This window comes from Phocoena phocoena, chromosome X (genome assembly GCF_963924675.1).
Source record: "Phocoena phocoena chromosome X, mPhoPho1.1, whole genome shotgun sequence".
NCBI classification, from domain to species: Eukaryota; Metazoa; Chordata; class Mammalia; order Artiodactyla; family Phocoenidae; genus Phocoena; species Phocoena phocoena.
This window is the reverse complement of record NC_089240.1, coordinates 15391865-15418502: the sequence shown is the minus strand read 5'-3', so window position 1 is coordinate 15418502 and position 26638 is coordinate 15391865. Positions and strand designations below refer to the sequence as shown.

The window sequence follows — 26638 nt, the reverse complement described above, 5'->3', positions numbered from 1 at the left end:
TCTTCTGATTCTAGTTTCTATTTTCCTCCAGTGCTTCCCTTACATTTAAAGATAGAATAAAGCCAATACCTTCCTTTGCTAAACTGACCTCAGTTGACGTTAGCTTCTCCTCTGAGACTTCTTATTGAGGCAGGTAACTATGTGGGTTAACTTAGCGGGGCTTGGCCAAAGCCCTAAGAAGTAAATGAAATAAGATGCTTAATGAGGCCAGTGCTCAAGTTAAGCTGCTGTTCCTAGGAAAGCTCTCCACTTTGATAAGGAAGAGCAGCAGCTAAGGACAAGGGGAGAATGCCACGCAAGATAGAAGGCTTCTTGCTTTTACTTCTCTTTGGCTCTGAAGGTATGTGCTATCAAACCATTAGCACTCATTAAATACCTAATAATACAACTGACTTAATCATACAGCTGATTAATAGAAATGCAACCAGAATAATTAAAATATTATCAATTAGCAAAGCATGCTAATTAATTAATGTGTTATTAATGAACAACAGTTGTCTTTGTGTGATGCAGTCCTCTTTGTCTCACCACTGGCTTTCTGGTTCCGTGAGGAGCCTTCTAAAGTTCAAAGGATGCTTAAAATGGGACAGAAAGAAGGAAGGGTCTCAAAAATCGTATGAAATAGCTATAAATTGCAACAATTCATAAGAAAGTGTGGTGTATTCTTGAAAGTTTTTGGGAGTCAAAGTTAGAGTGACTATAGAATTTAGTCTTCCAAACCAGGACACTACTGAGAGTGGTGGAGGATGCTATTAATAATTTTGCTGGGACAACAGGTGTGAACCAGGACTGTCCCAGGCAAATCAGGATGTAAGGTCACCCTAGTTTAAATATGGATTAACATAGCACGCCGAATACAACTGGACACTAATAGAAAGCATAATCCAACTGAGAGTCAGGAATCCCCAAAGACTCAATATACTCAATCATTTTAAAATTTCTAAATATAGCCCTGGCGGGAGTGAAATGCTCAATTACGGAGAAATTGAAGGCAAATCTCTAAAATGTCATCCAATTCAACTTTTAAATTCTCTGTCAATCTTTGAAATCATGCTCTTCCATGCCTCTCTCAACTCTTAAGGACCCATCAACTCAGACATTAGAAATTGTTCTCTGTGGTCACTGTGTATCTATGTGCGTTACAGGAAATAAATAAGGAGGGCAGGAAGGAGGAGACCTCTCCGCTCTGCCAATGACCTGGTAGACAGACATGACAAAACTCACACAGAGTCAGAAGCCCTTGTTTAAATCATTCTCTTCTCTACTCTCTCATTATATTTTATTGGTAGAATACTCACTTTCATGATTACCCAATCTCAAAACTTGTGTTAAGTCACATTTCTCAATATTTGGAAAGACCTGTAAAAATATAACCCCAAGGTTATTTAGCAAACCCCCAAGACATATTTCTAAGTAGGGCGGGGGGGGGGGTTGTTGTTTTTCCTTTACTCCGTGCCTCTTCCTCACCAAGAAAATCTAAACAGAACCTTTCAAGGCTTGGATCCCAATACCCTTGGTTCTCAGACATCCACAGGGCTCACCCTCAGACCCCTCTTATTTGTGATTGGCATTGAGATTCATTCATCCATTGATTCATTCAAGAATCCATTGATGTGGGGCTTCCCTGGTGGTGCAGTGGTTGAGAATCTGCCTGCTAATGCAGGGAACACGGGTTCGAGCCCTGGTCGGGGAGTATCCCACATGCCGCAGAGCAACTAGGCCCGTGAGCCACAACTACTGAGCCTGCGCATCTGGAGCCTGTGCTCCGCAACAAGACAGGCCACAATAGTGAGAGGCCCGCGCACCGTGATGAAGAGTGGCCCCCACTTGCCACAACTAGCGAAAGCCCTCACGCAGAAACGAAGACCCAACACAGCCAAAAATAAATAAATAATTAATTTAAAAAAAAAATTAAAAAAAAAAAAGAATCCATTGATGTCAGTTCAAGAATCCATTTCTGAGTTCCTGCTATGATAGGCCAAATGCTGTGTAAGAACTTGATACACCTGGCAGATTCTTGTTTTCGCTGTGCCAACTCTAAAATCTTTGTTCTGTGACCCCTAAATGGGAATAAGCCCTAGAAAAGGTTATCAGGCCACTTTTCAATTATACCCGCGCAGTCAGGGGATGACAGTAATAAAAGACACGCTGTCAGGAGGCACAGTGCACAGCACTCTTTCCTGTTCTATAGCTTATCAATCTTTGTGCATGGCTTCTGGGGAGCTCCAGAAATTTCCACGAAGAACAGAGAATCCCATCTGTCCTGGTGGAGTGGAATGTGGTCCAGCAGGTAGGCTTGAAACACTTAAATTCTCTTACCCACCTAACCCAGGCCCTCCACCCTCACGGGCATCAAAGGAAAGCAGCCACACCAAAATCTGGCTTGGCAACCTAGGTGTGCTCTACCCTGAGCTAGAGGGATACGCCAGGAGGCAGAGAAAAAAGGCAGAATACAACTGCTGCACTTAATCAGTTTACAACTGGGAACCTGAAGGCAAAGGCTCTTTGTCTAACTTACTCTTTGCTGTTTCTGTTCCACGGCAGCAGTGGATCCTTACTACAGTGAAACAAGGTAAACGGATTGACTCCACTTATGCGTTGGGTGAAGGGTCATTGGGAATACACAAATCATCATCGTAAAGCACTACCTCTGTCTCTTAACTGAGGCAGGCTTCTATTTATGTTGCATTGTACATTTTAGATTACATACCGATGATGATTTTGAAAACACCCACCTTACTGAAGTATATTGCTCCACTGCTTGGTCATGGCTATTATATAAAAACAAGCCAAAAAAAAAAAAAAAATCACCAAGCCTCATCTTACAGGTGAGTGTGTGTCCTTCCTTGCAGGTGTGTCAAGCATCAGGGATAGCAGATTTTTTTTCAAAGTAGCTTTACTGAGATGTAATTTACATACCACTAAATTCACCCATTTAAAGGGTGTAATTCAATGGTTTTTAGTGTATTTACAGATTTGAGGAGCACACAATGTAATTTTAGAACATGTTCATCATCCCCCAAAGAAACCGGTAGACATTAAGTACTCACTCCTCACTTCCCCCTCCCCCCAGCCACTGTCAACCACTGATCTACTTTGTCTCGTATAGATTTGCCTTTTCTGGACATTTCATTTAAGCAGAATCATACAACATATGGTCTTTTGTCTTTCACTTAGCATATTTTTAAAAATAAGTTTATTTATTTATTTATTTATGGCTGCATTGGGTCTTCGTTGCTGTGCACGAGCTTTCTAGTTGTGGCGAGCAGGAACGACTCTTCGCTGCGGTGCGCAGACTTCTCATTGTGGTGGCTTCTCTTGTTGCGGAGCACAGGCTCTAGAGCGCAGGCTCAGTACTTGTGGCGCACGGGCTTAGCTGCTCCGCGGCATGTGGGATCTTCCCGGACCAGGGATCAAACCCATGTCCCCTGCATTGGCATGCGCCACCAGGGAAGTCCCTAGCATATATTTTTGACATTCACCTGTGTTGAAGCACGTACAGATAACAGATTCACCCATGAATATGCCTGTCACCTAAAAGAGTAACACTTTCACGCCAGAAGCAATTTCCTTCTTTCTTCTTTGCCAGAGGGACATTAATGCAGCCTGCTGTTTTTCTCCTGTGTCTTATTCTTGTTTCTCAAATAGATTGGAAGGTAGTTATAGACAGTTTCTATCACTCATAATTTTATGCTTTTCTCCTCGGCTTCACCTGTTTCCATGGGAAGGAAAACTCTGTATTTAGTGACAGCCAAGCAAACAGACTGAAATAGTCTTCCCTAAGTGTGTCTGATGCGCACTTTGCTTTCTGGCCTTGCAAGGTACATTTCGAGATATAGGCATGCTTGAATTTTCTGGCTGCAGTAACAAGCATTTCCCTATGGAGTAGCCCTTTGAGCAAAAGGGCAGAATCGTCCCCTATTGCATAAATCTAAGGCTGGTGAGTGGCAGACATCGCAGACCCTCTGGTGGAAACCTGTAACCTGGAGGAATCGCGAAGATGATCTGAGTGAGGAGAAAAATAGACAACCATGTAATCGAAATCTTGCCCTTTTTCCTTTAAAGGCTGACCTGTTTTCTTTTGCTCATCCCAACAGTGTTATTTTCTGGTAGCATAAGACGTTGTCGTCAACACGATTTTTGCTTTTGTTCGCCAGCTTTGGGGTGATTAAATCATTTCAGGGATGACAGCAGCCACATTGCTGCTCCCTTGGTGACAACTTTTCCTGTAAAAGGCTTGTTGTTCCTTCTCTCTCTGCTCATTTCCATGAGATCTGGTGCCTCACAACCCCAGGCTGCCTACAGACAAACGCTTTCTGGGGAGAGGAGTCCGGGAGGGGAAACAACGCCAGAAATCTGATTGAGCACAGGTGGTGGTTCTGAAACCAGGTCTCCCTCTTGGGTCTCTTCCTCTCCACAGGTAGAAACCTCCCCGCCCTTTCCTTTTGGCCTTCTGCTTTGTTTCTGCACAAGTTGGAGCCCCTCTGGGGGCCCACCCATGGACCCAGGTAATGCAAAGGCCCTGAGCGCCGTGGCAATTAGAGGGGCCTCATGTGAACTCTGGGCTTGCTCAGTTTGCAACTGCACAGACCTTCTTCGGTGCCGGGGCACGTCCTGTGGGCCAATTTGATCTGGTTAGTAAGGCCGCTCTGTCAGTGACCCACACACCTCACCTCTGGTCCCCCCAAAAGAGAGTCTTGGCACAGCTGACAAAGCCTTTCTGCTTTTCTGCCATCCCAGCTTCTCTGGAAGATGGGGCAGAGCCGAGTGCCTTCTGCATTAACAGCCCTTAAACCATCTAGATGCCAATTGCTCATCTACTTTGCAGTTCTTGGGGAGCAGCTGTGGGACTGACACTATGGGTTCATGTACACATTAACTGGCCTTTCCCCTGAGCTCTAGTAGCTTCTACCCAGCTGACCATTCAACCTCAACACTTGGGTGTCCTGTAGGTCTCTCAAACGGAACATCTCTACCCCATCCCCCCTAAATCCCTGCTTCCCCTGGAATCTTCTCCTCCCCTAGTAAATGGTAGCTCTATCCTCCCAGGCACTCAGGCCCTGAACCTCTTTTTATTTCACACCCACGTCATCTGTCAGCAAATCCTGTTGGCACTACCTTCCAAAGACAGTCAGAATCCAGCCACTTCTCATCACTTCCACTGCCACCACCCCAGGGCCAAGCCACCATCATCTCTCCCCTAGATGACACGCCAAGCACCGGCCTACCCCGGGGGTCTTTACATGCTATTGTGTCTGCCCAGAAGGCTCTGTCCACAGGTATGTCACTTCCTTCAGGTCTTTGCTCCAATATCACCTTCTCAGTGAAACCTTCCCTAAGCCCCAAAGTACCACTCCCTGTCCCTCCACCTCCCTGCTTTATTTTTCTCCATAGCAGTCATCATTATTTTACATATTATATATTTTATTTATACATTCACTACCCCCTCACCCCCCCGCCACATTAGACTCTTAAGTTCTAGGAGGGCAGGTGTTTTTTTCTGTTTTGTTTACTGGTATTTCCCCAGCACCTAAAGCTAGGCCTGGAATATAGCAGATGCTCAAAGAAAATTAATGAATGAATGCTTTGGGACCAGTCATTATCAGCTATCTTTTATATCAATTTCTCTAATTTCACGGGTGCTTAGATAAACCTGTGGATAAGAAAGAAATAGGATACGAAGGCCAGAGCAAGCGGTGAGTTCTACATGAGGGACAGAAAAAGTCCTCTTCATAGGGAAGGGGATAAGTAGGCAGAAAAGTTGGGAGGGGAAGGCATTTGAGGCCAAGAAATCATATGCACAAAGGCATACAGGCATGAAACAGCCTGGCACATTTGATGAATTATAAGTAATAGAGAGTGCAAAAAATAAATTTGGAGAGGTAGCCAGGAGATACATCACGGCAACCCCTTGAAGGACACATTATTATTATACCCATTTTAGAGATGAGGAAATAGAGAGATGCAGTCATATAACTAATAAATGTCAGAGGTGAAACTGGGGCCATGGTAATGGGGACCCAACAAAGGGTCTGGAGCAAGAAAGTGACACAGTCAGGCATTGGCAGTATGGAGGATGGATGAGGCAAGGTCTCTCTTTAGCAAGGAGAATATCCAGAGGAGAGAGGAAGTGGTAGTGGGGGTGGAGAGGAAAGATGGCTCCCGGTAGACACTGGATGTGGGGGTTTAGGAAAAAGAAGTGACTAGGAGGAGTCCCAGGTTTCTGGATGGGGTAGTAGGTGGATGGTGGAGCCATCAGTAGGCTAAGAAATAGAGAAAAGAGGGGCTTCCCTGGTGGCACAGTGGTTGAGAGTCCGCCTGCTGATGCAGGGGACACGGGTTCGTGACGCAGTCCGGGAAGATCCCACATGCTGCGGAACGGCTGGGCCCGTGAGCCATGGCCGCTGAGCCTACGCGTCCGGAGCCTGTGACCCGCAACGGGAGAGGCCACAACAGTGAGAGGCCCGCATACCAAAAAAAAAAAAAAAAAAAATAGAGAAAGGAGAACAATATGAGGAAGGATGGAATGAGTTCAGTGTTTAAAATTTTTTTTTTGCTGAAGTATAACATACATCCAGAAGAATACAAGTAAGTGTACAGCTCAATGAATTTCTACCACTAAACACACCCAAGTAACCAGCACTCAGATCAAGTAACAGAACTTTGCCGGCTCCCCAGACACCCTCCCTGGGCTTCCTCATTGCCACTCCCCACCCCAAGTGTGACCACGACCCTAATGTCTAGCGGCATAGATGACTTCTGCCTGCTTGTGTACAGTTTAAATGGATTCATGTAGTATGTCCACTTTATCATCTGACTTTCCACTCAGCATTGTTTGTGAGACGTGGCCATATTGTGGCATGGAGTTGTAGGTCATCCATTTTCATTCCAGTATAGTGTTCCACTGTGTAAATCTACCACTCGTATCCATTCTACTCGTGATGGACATATGAGTGTTTCCAGTTTGCAGTTTTTACAATACTGTTGTTACAAATAATCTAGTACATGTTTTTCTTTGTTGGAGAACATATGTATGCACTTCTAGTGGGTAAATACTTAGGAGTGGAATTGCTGGGTCATAGGGCACATATATGTCCAGCCTTTGTATAAATTACCAAAGAGTTTTAAAAATAGGTTAAACCAACTTATACCCCCACCAGCAACATATGAGAGTTCAGGTTTCTTCATGACCTGGCCAGCACTTGGCTGGGTCCAGTTTTAGATAGTGAGAGACATCTACGGGGAGCTATCCAATAAGCCATTCAATGCACATGTCTGGATCTTGGGGTTGGGAGTAGGGGAAGCCGAGCTCTTGAGAGAGATTAAGAAGGATTATTTCGAGTGGTGGGAGAAGCAGGTGAGTAGTATGATGGAAGATAAAGGAAGATGGGAGGAACTGACAGCACCCAACACTGCAGCATGAAGATGTAAGGTTAGCATTGGGAAGAGTCCATTGGATGCGAAAGTAAGAAGTCGACGGCGGGGGGTGGGCGGGTTAGAGTGGGGGAGGGACAAATTGGAAGATAGGGATTGACACATACACACTATTATATATAAAATAGATAACTAATAAGGATCTACTGTATAGCCCAGGGAACTCTACTCAATACTGTGCAGTGGCCTATATGGGAAAATAATCTAAAAAAGAGTGGATATATGTATAACAGATTCATTTTGCTGTACACCTGAAAATAACACAACATTGTAAATCAACTATACTCCAATAAAAATTATAAACAAACAAACAAAAAGAAGTCATTGGTCACTTCCTTTGCCAGCACAGGGCTTGGCCTCCTACCAAGACGATGCTCCCTAGTCTACATTGATACCTGAGACGGTCAATTCTGCCCATAGCAGGTGAACCAAGGAGTCTCTAGGAACGAATCATCAGTGGACAAGGGACCAGGAGAGACAGCAGTTTGCTGACCACAGTTGAGAGAGGGCCCTGAATCCGCCCAGGCGAAAAGATATGCCCCCTTGACTCCCCTTACAGCCTATGCATAACCCAGCGGAGGACTCACCATGTGTGTCATCCGGTGGTCAGAGAGTGAGGCTTCCATTTCAGAAGGCCCAGGCCCTGGTGCAGGGCCAGGCTCACAGTGGACACGCGAAAGTGGTATGTGAAATGGATACATATTATTTAAAGAAAGACACAATTTGAAAAAATAGCTTTATAATTCTAATGAAAAGGATGAGACCATTCCTTTAACTCTTTAAAACAATCTGAAGGTTTTTGGTGGGCATCAGATTCAATATTTAGATAGCAAAGTGGTTAAGGAGGGACTTTTATATCTACTGCCTACACTCAGGTTTTGTTTGAGATTTTTATAACAGGTATGTGCTGCTTTTATAATCAGAAAAGAAGTAAAGGCATTTGTTCTGTCGAAAATGGGAAATGGAACTTGGTGTGTTAAACCAGTGCTGTCTAATGGAAACTTGCACAGTGATGAAAATGTTCTGTATCTGTGCTGTCCAGTACAGGAGCCACTAGCCACATGTGGCCAGCGAACACTTGAAATGTGGCTGGTGTGACTGAGGAACTGAATTTTTAATTTTATTAATTTAATGAATTTAAATTCAAATAGCCACATGGGACTAGTAACTACCACAATGGACAGTGCATTCTATTTATTTATTTATTTATTTATTTATTTATTCTCTTTATTCATACTTCTATGAAGATAGGTTAAATGTTAGTCTTAGGTTAAATTTTACACATTTTCAATTTTTCCACATCATTTATATGGTATTTACACTTTGATTGTGGTTTGATATTTCCTGTAGATAACAGACAAACTTAAAAAAAATTAAAAAAAATTTTTTTAACAATGTCCTAATTTTAAATCACCTGAATGTGTCACTTCCCTACTTCCTCAGCATCTGTGGATGTTTCTCCTGGCACGTATTTACTTACTTTGACTTCTTCCAGAAGGGGCTTTGTTAACTTTTATGTGACTGTGATCATTTCACTTTTCCATGTAATGAATCATTTGTTGAATTTTTCTTTCTTTTTTTAACTTGATGTTTCCTTTCATGTCCTTTTGCTCAGCCACACTGGGATTATCATCTACTGAGGTATGTTACAGTAAGAAGGCTGGAATTCATATGGTTACTATTTTTGAAGATTTTTCCTAGCCAAAACAATGTATAGGATTATCACTTTTTTTAAAATGTATTTTTAAAGGGTTTTTTTTTTTTTCCTGGTGGTGGCAATAGCACGTTTTATCTGGACAAGCTCCAAGACTGGTTTTTTTAATGAGTGAATGCAAGTAAACCAGGTCTTAAAGCAGATGGCGGAATCTTGAATCCAGTCCCTTTTAAAATTGTATCCCCAGAAGGGACCTCCAGGAGATGTAAGGCGCCTGACCTCGGACTGGGGCTCCTCGAGCCCCTGAAGATAAATATAATGGGGTGGACATGGCTCTCTACGTGGGTTTGTCTGTGAGATTTTTAGCTGGTCACCCAAGGTGGCAAACATTTATCTAGACTCAAAGATGAGGGCAACTGTGTGGGTTAAACTGGATTTATAATTCAGTTGTGCTGCTGTAGTGTGACAGCCGCCACAGACAATAGGAAATGAATGAGCAAGGTTTTTGAATGCGAGCTTTTCCAGTGGTGCTGACCACAGTTGCCTTTGACTGTGACTTTTCTGAAGCTCCTGCCCCTCTGGCTTCCCGCAGGATGAGGGTGAGGATCCCTGGTACCACAAAGCGTGCAAGTGCGATTGCCAAGGAGGTGCCAATGCCCTGTGGTCGGCAGGCTCCATCCCGTTAGACTGCATACCGGGTGAGTGTCCCCTCTCCTTGGGGCACCAGATCCTTGGGGTATCCTTGGGAACACCCTGTTTCTCCTCTTTCTTTCAACCCTGATGAATTAAACCCCCTGAATGCCACGTTCTGGGTTTTCTCCAGTTGGCCTTTGAACTTCAAATCTCAATGGCCACTGCTCCAACAAACTGCACTGATGTCATTGTTCAGAACAGTTTCCTGGATCTCTACTTGGCCCTGGTGAGATGGCAAGATGGGACCTAACTTTCAATGAAAGAGACTAACGGAATTTATCGAAAATAAACTAATGATAGGCAGCAATTTTGAGAAGAGCACAGGCTTTTGAGCCAGAAATACCAGAGTTGGAATCTTGGCTGCACTGTTTTTTAACTCTGGGACCCCCACTTTGGCCTTTTTCTGTCAAATGGAGGCGGTACTACTGTGGCCGGATATTCATTGCTCACCAAACAACCACGTGCCTCCCCACACTCTCAGCCCCTTCCCAGCCAGGAGCAGCTCCAGCCGATGGGAGCCGTGTCTCCTCTGAAATGAGGTCCATTTCCCTGCTTGAGAAAGTGGCTTCTCCTTTAGTCTGGGGGCCGGGGAGGTTAAGTGGAGCAGAACTTCCTGCTGACCCACAATGAACCACCTGAGTGAAAAATCAACCTTTGTTGTGTGAAGCCTCTGAAATTTCTGTGACAATTCGTTCCGCGGCATAAACAGCCTCTCCTGACTAATATGAATGACTTCCTCTAAGGCAGGGGCCAGCAAACTTTGCCTGTAAAGGACCTGGCGGTAAATCTTTGTGGCTCTGTGGGCCACAGGGCCTCAACACCTCAAATGGAAGGCAGCCACGGACTGAATGTACATGCGTGAGCATGGTTGTGCTCTAATAAAACGTTATTTATAAAAACGGACCCTGCCGTAAGGAGCTGCTACGAGGAATAAAATGCATGAGGCATTAAAGCATCTTGTCCCGGACCTGGCACACTGCAGCTCCTTTTCTCCCTGCCTTCTAAGAGGTCACACTCTGACTTTCAGAGGCCCGGGCGGCCTATCACACATTTGCCACGCTCAGTATTTACCACAGCTTGGAACCTCTTTTGCTGAAACTGTCCTTGCCCCCCCTTTCCAGGGTTATGATGGTGCCATGCGGCGGCACGTCATTCACTTTACATAATCACCTAATAATAGCTCCAGGAGAGAGGTTTGTGTGTAGCGGGTGAGCTTCTCTGCATTATTTCATTAAATTTGCATTAAAATAGCAAATGTGGGGGAGGGGGGCGTCCACAAAGGCTTTTACTGCCTGTTTTCCTATATACGAAAGGGGTAGGAATTGGTTTCTGAATTAAGCCTTCTGGAAGGGAACAGTGAGGCGCAGTAGGGAGGAAAAGCAGTAAGTGCTGATGAGTTCAGCGGGCTTCTCCCACGGGAGGGACGCCCCACTGAGCTCCACGGCGTGAGCTCCCGCAGCCATTCTGTGCTGGGGTGATCTGCCCGGTCAAGACTGAGGCACCCTCCTTAATAATCCATTTAGAATTCAATTCCACCCTCTGTCATCATGTGCCTATTATGCGCCGACAGGGAGACAAAAATGAACCATTGTCTCTACCCTGGAGGAGTTTACCATTTACTGGAAACAAATGTTCTCTTCACTAGAGACATGAGACGTACTGGAATTCCAGTCCACGGAAGCTCTTCCTGAGAAGAAATTGAAAAGAGATTATTTATACGGATTGGTTTCATTGACCTGATCAACTGTGCTCTCTCCCCTACACAGTTGCCATGAACCTGAAGTTCTGAAATCAGAAATTCTTTTAGCTTAAGTGTTCTCCTCTCCCCACTGGGGTTTTCATTTTTGTTTTGTTTTAACAACACAGATATTCCCAGGAAGGAAAAAAATGCAGCCTTAGTGTTAAATGGTTGATTCATTAACGTTCATTTGTTTTTCCACGAAAGAGATGATTCAGGGCAGCAGGACTAGCCACAACCCTCCAGAATTTACTTGCCTGTCAGTGCCTCAGATCCTCATTGGAACGTCACGAACGCTCCTTGGTCTTGCTGGATCCTGAGATTCAGCGCTTCCACCAGAGTCCGCCTTAGGACGGAAGAAAGCCCTAGAAAGCACAGGACAGGAGGGTCACTCAGAGCTGTCAGGAGATGCTCGCAGGTGCACACTGGCTGTTACTGCCAGGGGGCCCTACCCACAGAACAGAAGGTGACCAGCTAGGTGCATCATGGCCTCCTAATCTTCAGCTTAACACTATTATATTAAAAGGTCTGTCTTTTCCACAGTTGAGCCAAGATTACCTCGTCACTCTGAGAGGGGGAAATACGGCAGGGAACGTATCAAAGCATAAGAAATCTAATGACTCAACGCTTTACTTATATTCTGGATTTTATATTTCCATATTATATTCAAGTTTATACCCTATTCCAATATAAATATTATTCTGTATTCCACTACATCATCATATAGGTTCAAGTCTAACACATGTGCATAATAACGTTCACATGTCTTTTGTCAAAAATGGCCCTGAACTCTCTTTCTGTTCCTTTAGGTTAATATTGTTTAAAAGCATGTTTGGCCTTTATAAGTCTACACATCGAGAAACGATCTACTGCATAAGAAAGGCTAGTATGTTAAGTGTGCATAGCCTGGATTAACAGCACATATGACTACGTCTTTATCGATCTCATTATCAAATCATCGCTCAGAAGAGGCAGGTGTTTCCTTAAGAGTAAAATGAGTGTAGAAACAGGCTTAATAGCTTACAGTAACCTCCACTGAGCAGAAAACTTGGGAAGGACGTATCCTGTGTGTGTAAAGAGGATCCCTTTAATTCCTCCAGCAACATTATTTATGTCGCTTGATACTAGTTTAGACTCAATTGACAGTTTCTTTTTGATTAGGCCAGTGGGAGTTCTCTGGGCCAGTCAACTCCCACTTCCTCCCTGACCTCCCTGCTTCCTGTTCCTGCCATTTTCTTTGCTTATCCCCAGTGGCCACCTGAGATGGGGTGATGAAGTTTGCTTATCCCTCCATTCATCCATCCACTCAATATCTATTGAGTGCCTAGCACACGCAGGCATTCTGCTCGGCTCAGGAAAGCATGGTGAGCTAGACAGACCTGGGGAGCTGGGCAAGTGGGCAGAGATCCAAAGGATGAGGAGAGGTGCCCAGGTGAAGGGGAAAGGAGGAGACAGGGAAAATAGTAATCATGTAACTGGAGTGCCCTTCACTCCAGGGCACGAAGAGCAGGAGAAATGTTACATTTTCTATTTTTCCAATTTTCAGATAACTCCGGTTTGAGTCCCCCTTTATCATGGGCTCTGTGGAGTCTAAAGACAGGAGGATTGTTGAAGATCCTGCCCCTCCCCTTTGGACTACACCTCCCCACCCACCCCACCCCCCTGCCCCCAAGGGGCCTGCAAGGGCTGACTCGGCACAGGGCCCAGGCTCAGGCTGAGGGCAGCTCCCTGCCCGGCCGGCAGCCCCCAGGGGAAGGCAGACACCTTGTTGGTGGCCCTTCTCCCTCTGAACCAAGCTCAGTCCTGGGACCTTCCCAAGTCTCTGAGGGTGTCAAGAGTTCAGGGGTCCCGCCCCCCATCCCTGGTCCAGCCCCCTCAGAGGAACCATTTCCCCACTGAGATCAGGCCCCTACCACGAGCCCCCCACCACCCAGCAAGGGGCAAAGCCCAAAGCCTCTGGCCACCTCCTCTGGGACAGTCAGCTAATTCCTGTTGAGGCCTAGACCTTCCAAATCCATAAGCCTGAGAGATGCTAGGCTGTCAACAGGCTTCTCCTCTCTCAAATCACGTGCATGCGTGTGCAAACAGCTTATTCCTTCCTGATGCAAGGAGACTCCAAATGTTTAGAAATAGGAAGCTGACCTTCTCAGGGTGATGTAGGGAGGATGATGGGGGCAAGACAGACTGGGGTAGAGGGGTGTTAGATTTTTTTCCCCTGGTGAGCCTTCACCATAAAAAACAAACATACACAACTCAAGACATTAATATACTCTCATAAATTCACCCTATTACACCAGTACTAGCTGCTTATTTTTGGTCAGGCACTACAGGCTCTACACTCTACAAACACTGCTTCATGTAATCCCAAATCAACTTTATAGAGGCAGGGACTACTGTTGTGCCCATTTCACAGATGAGGAAACTGAGACCCAGAGAGGGTGAGCAGCTTGCCTAAACTCACCGGAGGGAGAGTGGGATCCAATCCTAGGTCGAATTGGCTGTAAGCAGGTGTTCTTGACCTTGGCTGCCCATTACCATCACCTGAAGATTTACCCCATGCCCAGGTCATGCCCCAGACCAATGACATCACAATCTCTGGGGGTGTGGCCTGAACACCAGCACTTCTATAACTTTCCAGGTGACGCCCAGGCTGAGACCCATCACAGAGTCTCTGCTCTGTGCCTTGGGCCAAAACACTGCGTTTTCTGGGTTAGCAGCTGTGTAGCTGGAGGCGCCAATGCCTGAGACGGGAGCACTGGACAGGGGCAGGCTTGGGGCTTGGGTGCTTAGTTTTGGACACATGAGTGCGAAGCATCTTTGGGTCACCCAGATGAAACTGTTCACTTAGAGAATATCCAGGTGGCAGTGGGATGGAGCTTGGGGCCTGGGGGCTGGGCACTGGCTCTCAGACACTGGCTGAAACCATGGGGATGGTGAGCTCATCGCCTCCCCTGGAGAGTGTGGGCAGGATCCACGTCTGGACAAGCCCTTACAGGCCTCCAAGACCATTGCCGCTGGCCAGGGCCCTTCAGTGTAACTCTTAACTGTTAGATGGGCTAACTGGGAAGAGACGGCAAAAGAGATGTGAGGGGAAAATAGAGAAAGAGCAAAATGCCAAGAATAAAGCAATCGGGAGAGGTGGCCATGGCTTTTCTTTCCCCTCTGCTTCTTGCCTCTGAGCTGGTGGCCCTGGAGCAAGAAAAGGGAGGTTCAGGATGGAGGGTCCTTAGAGATATCCACAGTTAGAATGTAAGTGGCGACCGAGGGCCCAACTGAAACCCAGCTTTCTGACGCTGGGGCCTTGTCCCTCCTTCCAGTGGCATGGCTGAGCTTGTCTTCCAGGTCAGAGGGGAGCTGAGGAGGTGGAGAAGCCCCCAAGGCCACGGGCGCCAGGCCCCCTGAATCCTCCAGCCAACGTCTTCCCTGGCAGACCAAGGTTCTCAAAGTGTGCTTGTTAAAAATGTGGCCACTCTGGGGGTGGAATCCTGGAAACTGCATTCTTAACAAGCCCCCCTGATGATTTGGCCACACAAGGCGTGACGGAGTCGCTCAGAAAGCGCTCCTATTCTCTCTCCCTTGACATTATTTTAATAGGCCGCCCCCCCCACCAAGCTTCGGGTACTTGATAAACTACAAATGCTGTCCCCTCACCCCCAGCCCCGCTGAGCTGCAGTTACTGGTGGGAGTTGGCCCTATTTCTTTGGTTCACTGGGCAGAAAGGCAGTTAAGCCGCCCTGGCCAGAGGCCTGAAGCTGTCCTTCTGTCTTCAGCCTCTGGGGACAGGGCATGACTATCCCCGCAGGCATTTTGGAGCCTCAGGACGGCATTCAAGCTTTTACATGCCTCATTCAGTTTTACTGACTTTTGAAAATTATCTGCCAGGAAGACCTCAGCACTCATTTTACTGTTGAAGGTGATGATGCCCCAGTAAATACACTTGGCTTTTCAATCTGAACTCAAATTTATACATGGAAAGAAAGTAGTTTGATCTTCCTTACATGAAGTTTATCATTCACAACTGGGAAACTAGGAGAATGTACTTGCCTAAGTTTATCATTTGTTTTCTAAAGAAATTCAGCTAGAATCTGGGTTTGGTTATAAATAAGAGACACCCTAAATAGTGGCTTATTGAAATAGGAGTTTTTCTTTGACTCACACAGTAAAAAGACTAGGGGTAAGGAGCAGCTTAAAGATATCAGGGCTGAGGTCTCTTCAGTTCTCTTGGCCTTACCTCCAGGGTGCAGGATGGCTACAGTTGCACCAACCATCAGGTCTTCCTTCTAGGCAAGAGGAAGAAAGAGGGGGCAAGCAAAATCTGATCGGAAATCCCCAGCAGACATCCTCTTCTATCTCATGAGTTAGAAATTGTGTCACGTGGTCACTTCTAACTGCAAAGGTGGCTGGGAAAGATTCTTTTGTTTTGTTTTTTTAGCTGGCTACGTTGCTGCACCCAACAAAATTAGGGTTCTTTAGTCTAAAAGCAGGGAAGAATGGATACTGGGTTGGCAATTGGTAGTCTCTGACCAGGTAACTGAACGCTAAATTAGTGAGAGGAAATCCGTGAGAAGCAGCAATTAATATACAAGAACCAGCTTCGGCTACTCTTATTTGGAAAAAGCAGCTCCTTTCAACTGTTCCTTATTCAACAGTCACTCAGACGCATTTCATTCCCGCCCCACCCTTTTTTTTCATTAGACTAGTGAAAAACTGCAATTTACAAGTGGGAAGTCAGTCTCAATGTATAACTGCCCTTCTCGCCTCTCACCATGGTTTTGTTCCTATAATTGGCATCATATGCTACCTGAGGACAATTAGGGGCCTTCGTGTCATCATGTGGGATGGCTGACCTGTGTTAATGAGGAAAATAAAGAGTATGACATTTAAGTATGATATTTTCCTGTGAACCTCTTGGCTTTTAGGTCTCTGAGTTTGTGGAGGAGGTGAAGTATTTCTCAAAATTCTCCCCCCCCTCACCAAGAGGTTGCCATAGAACTACTTCCCTCTGCTTTTATGAATATTGTGAGTCTCTTTGGCAATCCCTTTACTTCATCTTCACTCTCTTCTCGCAAGAGCAGTGAAGAGGATGAAGACCCAGTCCTACCCATTGTGAACGGCGCCACCAAGGAAAACATCCTCCACCTTACAAAGCGCGAACGAGAGGGTCGGATCTGTCATTTCGATCATGTCGTGTTTGTTGAGTCTTGCCATGCGATATGAGTGTTTTAATGTGCACTGTTTTTCCTTTCCCAGAATGCCCATATCATAAGCCCCTGGGTTTCGAGTCAGGAGAGGTTACACCAGACCAGATCACCTGCTCCAACCTGGAGCAGTACGTGGGCTGGTATGCCTCCTGGACCGCCAACAAGGCCCGACTCAATAGTCAAGGCTTTGGGTAAGCAGAGCAGGAGGCTCAGGCGATTTTTTTTTTTCATGCATGTGATTTGAAAAAGTAGGTCTCTGTAATAAATGAACGACACAGAATGCATTTATTTATTGAACAAATATTGACTGAGTGCTTTCCACGTGCCAAGGACAGTGGATACAGCAGTGAACAAGGTGAATGAGCTCCTCGCCTTCGAGAAGCACGCAGTTTAGAGGGGGGACTCTAAGCACATTGTCACACAACCGGCCATCCGCCAAGTGTGATGAGTGCTGCAGAGGAGAAGAAAGATCTGGTCCACTTGAAGCACCAGGGAAGGCTTTCTAAGGAAAAGATCTTTGACCTGAGAGCTGCAGTTGGCCAGGTGGGGGGAAGGGGGAGAGAGGCACAGGGTACAGCAGGTGCAAAGGCCCTGAGTTGGGAAGATCCCTCAAGTGCATGGATGGGGACTGTAGAGAAAGCCAGTGAGGTTAGCGCACAGGTGAGATGAGGCTGGAGAAGTAGAAAGAAATCAGATGGTGCAAGGCCTTATAAGTCATGTTAAGGACTGTGGTCCTTATTTTAGGGATAATGGGAGAACCCTGAATGTGCATTAGTTAGAATACAGGTTTGTGCTGCTGTAACAAACAGCCCCAAAATACGGAGACTTAATCAACTTGGAGGTGATCAGGCAGTCTAGGGTTGTTATGGCAGCTGGATGGTATCAGGGGCCCAGACTCTTTCCACCTTGTTCTCTCACCCTAACATGAAGTTTCCACCTTGGGGTCCAAGATGGCTGCTCTAGCTTCCACTATCACATCCACATTCTAGTCAGGAGGGAGAAAAGAAGAGCAGAGTGCATATACTTTTCCTTTAAGGATACATACATAATCCTGCTGGCCACTTCTACCTACATCCCATTGATCAGAATCTGGTCCGACTGCCCCACCCAGCTACAGAGGAGACTGGGAAATGTGATCTTAGCTGGGTGGCCTCTTGCCCAGAGAAAATTTAGGGGTTCTATTACTAAAGGAAATGGGAAGAGGATATTGGGAGACAATGAGCAGACTCTATCAGAGGAAGATTTAAAGTTGGGGAGTATCACAATCAGATTTAGGTTTTAAGTAAAATCTTCTGGCTCTTGTGGGAAGAGCTGTTTGGTGTGGGATACGGGTGGGGGGTGAGGTGGGGAGAGGAATCCAAGGAGACCAGTTAAGTAAGCTATGGCAGCTGTCCAGGCAAGAACTGAGGGTGACGTGGGCTAGAGTGGTGGCAGTGAAATGGAGAGAAGTAAACGACTTTGAGAAACATTTGGAGATGGAGCCAAGAGATGGATTAGATGTTTGAGGTGACAGAGAGGAAGGGGGTAGAATTCAGAGAGATGAACACTGGAATGAGGGGTTGGGGTGAGGATAATTAGGAGCTCTTTTGGGACATGTTTTATTTGAGATGCTATATGGCATCCAGTAGAAGTTGTCTAGCTAGCAATTGATTCTCAGGGTTTAGAATTTAGAAAAAGTCTGAGATGGACCTAAAAGTCAGGAGCCACCCAAGGAGCAAGTCCAGAATTAGAAGAGAAGGCTGCCAAGGGCCGAGTCCCCGAGAAGCTTACTAATGCGCACAGGTGCGCACACACTCACACACCACAAAGGGAAACTATAGGTTTCCACAACTTATGAGGATATAACTAAAAAATAAATCAGTTCCTTCAGTGGTTGCTTTGCTTTACAATTGTGAAAAGCCCTTGCAGAGCCAGTTGGTTCCATGTTCTGCACATGGTGCCTACCATGGCGTGCATGACAGCACCTGAAGGAGATGCAGATAGGTATGAAGAGAGTGAAATTAAAGAAAAAAAAAAAAAAAGACTTAGGGAAAAAGGACATCAGGAGAGACTAATGAAAAGGGAAGGTGGCTGGAAGGTGCGATTACCATGGATTCGCATGTTTTGAAGAAAAACATGCTCAACCACACGCCAAAGGTGATTTCAGCTACAGTTGAAGGCATTTCTTTGACAAATTATTTGAATCTGACAATTTTTCCTTGGGCGGTGGAGGTGCAGGGAGAAACTATACAAGTATCACAGAGGCCGGACACTTCTTGGAGACAAGCTTCTGGGTGCTTAACAGATTGCAGCTCAGACTGCCCGAGCATTGTGGGGGCTCTTCAGGTGCTGGCATCCCCTCAAAAGACAGCACCTCCCAGCTCTTTGGAGGCGCTCACGGGGAAAGGCTCCTGGTGACTCGCTGTGTCCGCGGCAGGTGCGCATGGCTCTCCAAGTTCCAGGACAGCAGCCAGTGGTTGCAGATAGATCTGAAGGAGGTCAAGGTGATTTCGGGGATCCTCACCCAGGGGCGCTGTGACATCGACGAGTGGATGACCAAGTACAGTGTGCAGTACAGGACCGATGAGAGCCTGAACTGGATTTACTATAAGGACCAGACCGGAAACAATCGGGTATGTCGGGCTTACCCCAAACCAACTTCAACACAGCCCCTCTGGGACACCCCTCCCACCCGTCCCTGTGTTCCTGTCGCCACCCTCTGTCAGAACACTGACCCCACGGTATGGTGAATCATCCGTGCTTTCTCCCCACAACACTATCTGCTCTCTGACGACGAGGCAGGGGTCTTTTCTTGTATACCTCATGCCCAGCACAGTTTGCGAATGAGTGCCATCATATGTGCAAAAGAAGTCTTTGAATTCTCACATCAGCACAGAGTTGCTTGAATAATCAAGACTGGCCATTTGGATTCTGCCAAAGTCACTGGACCTTGAACACTTTGCTGCATGGGTCTGGCTTGATCTACTACTGATGTGGCTAGGTTCTCGTCCCTTTATATAGATATGGCCTCTCCTTACTATTGAGACCGACAATCTCAACAAATTAGCCACTAAACTGTATAAATGGTTAAAACAAGTCCAGCTGAGAAGAAACAGTCGCTTAAACCTTTGAGCAACTTTATATCCTACTAATCTCTGAGGGCTGAGACCCACCCAATTCTTGCTCTTCACAGACTGAACACAGTAGGCTTTTGATTTTATATATTTTATATACATATATACACATATATGTATATTCATACATGCATACACATATAAATATATAATCAATATTTTACATACATACATACATATATATATATATATACACACACACACACATATAAAATGTTATCTGCAATGAATTAAAAACTCACTAGCTGTTTGGAAATGTTAACGGCCCTTTTGTCTGAGAGGACTTCCCCCAGCTAATCTGGACATTTCATCGGGTTAAGTAGACATGTGCAGCTGAACATCAGAAGGTTCTGTACTCTCTTGATGACAATTTGTACAGCAAGACATTCATGGGTTGAAATTTCAAGGAGCTTGAACACAATAGGAAAAACCATCTTGATACTTGGACATTTTATTTCATTTTTGTTCTTATTAGTTGGCTTTTCAAAAAGATATGAAAATTCTTTTTCAAGCTCTACCTGTGTTTCTGAAGGCCTTGATAGTTCTTTGCAAAGAAGTGCTCCACTCCGGCAGTTGTGAGGTCTGGAGCCTGTTCCATCCTCCTTCTTCACTGGGCTCCTGATTTAAAGAGGTTCAAGGGCAAACAGCTTAGAGAAGGGGATGTGGGGTGTTGCTATTGGGAAGAAATAAAGGCAAGATCATGGCAGCTGAGGTCCTTCTTGATTTGTGTATGGATGAGGTCAATGTGGCAGCCAGATTTTTTTCAGGAGATAATCCCAGAAGGAAATGAAATGTTCCAGTGTCATTGGGCAGAGCACTAGGACTCTGGAAAAAGCGCACAGAAGTTTCTTTGAAGATATAGCCAAATATCCATTGTACCTTATGTTACAGCCACTGTGTAATTGCTGTTACATCTCAAAACACAGGAAGCAACACCTTTTTCTATTTTGGGCACTGCTCTCCCACTTCGAGAATCTTCTCTCTAGTTTTTATGTCTTTTTGTTTTTTAAAAACATTTTTTTCCAAAAAAAGTCTAAAAAGTACTTGCCAGGGCTTCCCTGGGGGCGCAGTGGTTGAGAGTCCGCCTGCCGATGCAGGGGACATGGGTTCATGCCCTGGTCCGGGAAGATCCCACATGCCGCTGGGCCCGTGAGCCATGGCCGCTGAGCCTGCGCGTCCGGAGCCTCTGCTCCGCAACGGGAGAGGCCACAACAGTGAGAAGGCCGCGTACCGCAAAAAAAAAAAAAAAGTGCTCGCCATTTGTATCAATGTAGACACACACAGTTAAGCTTTCGCTCACAACTTTAGAGCCAGCTCACAAGTTTTCACTTGAGCCCCACTTTGGCTACCTTTGTAACATGGGAACATTCCTCTCTTAAGTATAATATGCTCCTTTTCAAAATTCTTGTCAAAATGCAAAGGATTAAATCACAAAATTGGTGATAAGAATCAAGCAGCATTTTCTATCAGCGCCGTCTAGTAGAACTTTCTGCAATGAAGGAAATGTTATTATCTGCAGTATCCACTATGGCAGCCACTAATCACATACAGTATTGAGCACTTGAACAGCAGCTAGTGTTACTGAGGAAGAATTGTTACCCAATTTTAATTCATTTAAGTTGATGCCTGGAGCATGTAGGTGCTGAAAATCATTCAAGGTTAGATTTTGGGGGACATCAGCAAATTCTCTGCCCTTTCAGCACTGAGATTTTCCATAGTTAAAAGTTGGGGCCAACTCCAGACAGGAATCTGTCTTCCTTTTCTCTCCTCTTCTGTGATGGTGATAGGATTTCCTCCCTCTCTTTAGGTTTTCTATGGAAACTCGGACCGAACCTCCACAGTCCAGAACCTGCTGCGGCCCCCCATCATTTCCCGCTTCATCCGGCTCATCCCGCTGGGCTGGCACGTCCGCATCGCCATCCGGATGGAGTTGCTGGAGTGTGTCAGCAAGTGTACTTGATGCCCGCCTCAGCTCAGCACCTGCCAGGGGGTGGAGGGTGCAGTGCAGCCCATGCGGGAATGCTGACTTAACCACTGTGACCAAAAGGGCTGGATTTTACAGGCTCCTTTCAATGCGGAGCTGGGCAGAGAATACTTCTTTCTTTTTTGTAAGATATAGTTTCCAATTTCAGTGAAAGGAAAAGAAAATGAACTTATTCCCCACTCAGGGCCGAAGAAAATAAGAACAAAGAAAATGTCCCTAAAAACAATTTTCAAGCAAAAGCCTAAGTAGCAGGAGTAATTTGCTGCTCTCGGGTTTTTTTGGTTTGTTTTTGGTCTCAGTGACACTGTGAAAGGTGCAGTCCCAGGAGGATGAAAAGCAGCCCTGATAATTTGAAAATTCTTTTGCTTTACCATGTTCAAAACAGGAACATAGAGTTTCATAAAGCCTCCCTTTGAACACAAAGGGGGAGCAAGCTTGTGTTTTCTCCTAAGTTTTCATTAAATCATGGCCTTTTAGGACTTTAGAGCACTGCGTTTGCAGAGTTTTGGGGTGACTGGGTGGCGCAGATGAGTCTGGTGGATGGGAGCCCATGTCCCAGTCTCGTGAGAGCCGTGCATGACCAAACACCCCAGAGGTAGGAGGGCCTCCCCTGCTTTGAGCTTTCACCCCTCACACCTAACCCTGAACACAAGGATGGGGGGAGGTCCAGAGCTCTCATCACATATAGCTCCATTCTGCAGTTCCCTCAGGCAAATGATCCCAGTCTGTGGTCACTATTTAGGTGAATACACGGGACAGGCTGCATATGTAAGGAGCAAAGTTTCCCTGTATTTAGGAACCCCAAATGACCAGAACACACCAGAATTTCCTTTTATCTAGGGCTACCATTTTTCAACAAGCTTCTAACACTTGGAAAACAGTTGGCCAGGAGCTATCACTGGCTACACAGAGGAGGCCCATCAGCTGAGTACAGTCTGCAGAAAGTGGTCAGGCCCTACAATCTGAGAAGCGTGATGCGGCTAGGCTGCTGGTGAGCCCAACCTTCCGACCTCTGCCCCCTTGCCTCGTAACATCTGGGCTCAGCCTGGCCTTCCCCTCCTGGAGGAGCTCCACAAGCAGGGAGCTCGGGGGAAGGACAGTCCGCCTTTGTCGTTTATAGCTCAGCCTGAGTTTTCAGGCCTTTCCCTGGAAGAGGCCGATGACAGGGCGGGTGGGCAGGAGAGGATTTGAAAGCAGGAGCCGAGAAGGGGTGGAATCAGAGGATGAGGGCCCTCCAGCGAGACTGGGGAAGCCAAGACTGTCCTGGTCCTGAGGCAGTGCAGCCTCTGCTAGCAGCTCATTTCTCTGAGTTACTTTCTGTTTTCAAACGCCAAGCCGAGGCAATGGACTCACACCAACACGATCCTGGACATCGTATTCACCTTCTCTGTGAACGGCCAGCCTCCTAAAATCCCCAAATCTCTTCCCTGGTGTTTTTGGGCTTAGAACAGCTTATTTAACCCAGCATCTTTCCAATCCCCATGCTGTATACTTAAACGTGGAAAAACGCTTTTCTCTGCTCAATCTTCTCTCACATATAAAGGTATCAATTCAGGGTAGGGAAAAAAAAAAATCCTTCTCTGGCCTTAGGACACATGGACAAATCCACTTTGAACAGAATGCCTAGGGATTCTTACTAGGAAAGCTGAACGAACTTTTATCGTGACATGGATTGTCAGAGAAAATGGCAATAGCCTAAGAGTTCAGGACTCTACAACTGGCACACCAGACACAGGAGGGGAGTATAGTTAAGGGAAAAAAAGAAAAGAAGTAAACAGGATGAGGCAGGGATAAAGGTTCTCCAAATAATTGTTTATATTGGAAATTTTTGTTTTGGAACAGCTTTATTGAGATAAAATTCACATACCATACAAATTTCACCCATTTACAGTGTATAATTCAATAACTTTTAGTATATTGAGTTGAGCAACCGTTATCACAATCAATTTTAGAAAATTTTCATCACCCCCAAAAGAAACCCTGTCCCCACTAGCCATCACACCTCTCCAACCCACTTGCCCACCCCAGCCCCGGGCAACCATTAATCTCGTTTCTGTCTCTGTAGATTTTGCGTATTCTGGACATTTCATAAAAATGAAATCATGCAATATGTGATTTTCTCCTGTCCGGCTTCTTTCACTTAGTATAGTGTTTTCAAGGTTCATTCATGTTGTAACATGTATCAGTACTTCATTCCTTTTTATGGCTGAATATCATTCCATTGTATGGATAAACCACATTCTATTTACCCATTCATCTGTTGATGGACATTTGGGTTGTTTCCACTTTACGGCTATTATGAATAATGCTGCTATGAACAACCGTGTACAAGTTTTTGTGTGGACGTTTTCATTTATCTTGGGTATATACCCAGGAGTGGAATTGCTGGGTCATATGGTAACTCAGTTTAACCTTTTGAGGAACTTTCAGACAATTTTTCAAGATGGCTGCACCATCTTACATCCCCACCAGCGATGTATGAGGGTTCCAATTTCTGCACACTTGTCATTATCTTTTTGATTGTAGCCATCCTAGTGTATATGAAGTAGTATCTCTCATTGTGGTTTTGATTTGCATTTCTCTAATGAGTAATGATGTTAAGCATCTTTTCATGTGTCTACTGTATTTGTACACCTTCTTTGAAGAAATGTCTGTTCTGACCCTTTGCCCATTTTTGAAATTAGGCTGTTTTTAAAATATTGAGTTGTAAGAGTTCTTTATATATTCTAGATACAATTACCTTACCAGATAAATGATTTGCAAATATTTTCTCCTATTTCATAGGTTGTCTTTTCACTCTCTTGAAGGAGTCCTTTGAAACACATATTTTAAAATTTTAAGTCCAACTTATTTTTTCTCTTTTGTTGTTTGTGCTATTGGTGTCATATCTGAGAAACCATTGCCAAATCCAGATCATGAAGATTTATTCCTATTTTTTTTTTCCCGAGAGTTTTATAGTTTTACCTCTTACATTTAGATCTTTGATCGATTTTGAGTTCATTTTTGTATGATATGAGGTAGGGGTCTAACTTCATTCTTTGCATGTGGATATCCAAATGTCCCAGCACATTTGTCAAAAAGACTATTCATTCCCCACTGAATGACCTTGGACTGTTATGGAAAATCAATTGACCAGAAAGGTGAGGGTTTATGTTTCTGGACACTCAATTCTTTTTTTTTTTGGCCATGCCACGCAGCTTGTGGGATCTTAGTTCCCCAACCAGGGATTGAATCTGCACCCTCAGCAGTGAAAGCATGGAGTCCTAACCACTGGACCGCCAGGGAATTCCCTGGACACTCAGTTCTATTCCATTGATCTATATGTCTATCATTATGCTAGTACCACACTGTTTTGATTACTGTAGCTTTGTAGGAAGTTGTCAAATTGTAACGCATGAGTCTTCCAACTTTGTTCTTCTTCAAGATCATTTTGGCTATTCTGAGTCCCCTGGATTTCCGTAAGAATTTTAGGATCAACTTGTCAATTTCTGCAAGGAGATCAGCTGAGATTTCCTATTGGAAATTGCTCAGTACTTTAGAATTTAATAAACAGTGAGATTCGTAAAACATTTATCTGTAGGTAATTTATTTACTACAGCATATGAATTTTTACTCCATTTAATTCATGACAGAATGTATAAAAAATAAAACTTTTATTGAGGGACATCTGAAGCCCAACAGAATCGTGCCATTAAACACATGAACTATGTTTGCAGTACTATTTCTTTTGTGGGGGAAACTTCTGGTTGAAGAATATTTTCAGAAATTCTAGAGTGTGGCCTATACTTGCAGGACATTTTTTTTTTTAATTGTGGTAAAATATACGTAACATATTGCAGGAGATTTTTAAACAACTAGATGAAATCCTATGAACAAAGAAGTAACGCTAAGTGTAGGCAAGGTTAAGAAAAAGTCTGAGCTGATTTTGGTATTCAGGGTGGGAGGAGGTTACTTAGACGAGGTAAAGGTATTTCAAAATAAAGGTACTGCTATGATTCCAGTCTCAGGACCCAGAAGATTGCACCCCTGAATTGAGCCTTTGAACAGACGCTGACAGAAGCCCATCTTTTTGTCTGCCTGGAGCATGGTTGCTGAGGCTTGCTGACAAATGCACACCTGTAAGGGCTATTGCTTCCCCTGTGATCCCAAGAGTAGCTCTAAGCTGGGTGGTTCTTAATCATGAGAACTTTACAGGGCTGATGTGAAGATCAAATAAGATAAATGCACCTAAAGTGCTTAATGAGCTCTGTATAAGTGGTAGTCAAGATTCAGTGACATTCCTTTTTAACTTCATAGGGCTGTCAACTGGGGCACAAATAATAGCAAAAATACTGTAGCAGCTAATATTTACTGAGAATCTATCAAATGCTTTGCAGGTTATCATCTCATTAAATCCTCACAACAACCCTATGAAGTAGGCACTATCATTTTTTCCATTTAAAGATAAGGAAACCGAGGCATAGAAAAGTAACTTGCATAAAGCCACACAAGATGTAGGTGATGGAGCTAGGATTGCACTCCGGTAATCCGACCCCAGATCCTGTGCTTTCAGCCATTTCACTAGTCTCTGGACCTCTAGTGACTTGTTTCAATGAAATGTTCTATTCTCAAATCAGTTCAATTACCACTTGATGGGAGATGGGAAGAAGGGTGGTACATGAATCACCCCATGTCATGAACCCATGTCAGTTTCTATACATGGAGACATAGTGATCACACTGTATAGTAGTGTTAAAAGGGTATGGGCTTTCCAGTGAACATACCTGGATTCAAATCCTAGCTGGGTGACCTTGGGCAGGTTAACATAAAGTCCATAAACCT

General features: G+C 45.0%; 1 protein-coding gene across 1 annotated transcript; it reads left to right on the top strand.

The window, feature by feature from the left end:
• Positions 1-288: 288 nt before the first annotated feature.
• Positions 289-21793, top strand: RS1 (retinoschisin 1). Its single transcript, XM_065900120.1, has 6 exons — positions 289-340; positions 9050-9075; positions 9681-9786; positions 16770-16911; positions 19137-19332; positions 21641-21793. Exons 1-6 carry the CDS (start codon positions 289-291, stop codon positions 21791-21793), a joined length of 675 nt encoding a protein of 224 aa, XP_065756192.1.
• The last annotated feature ends 4845 nt before the right edge of the window (positions 21794-26638 follow it).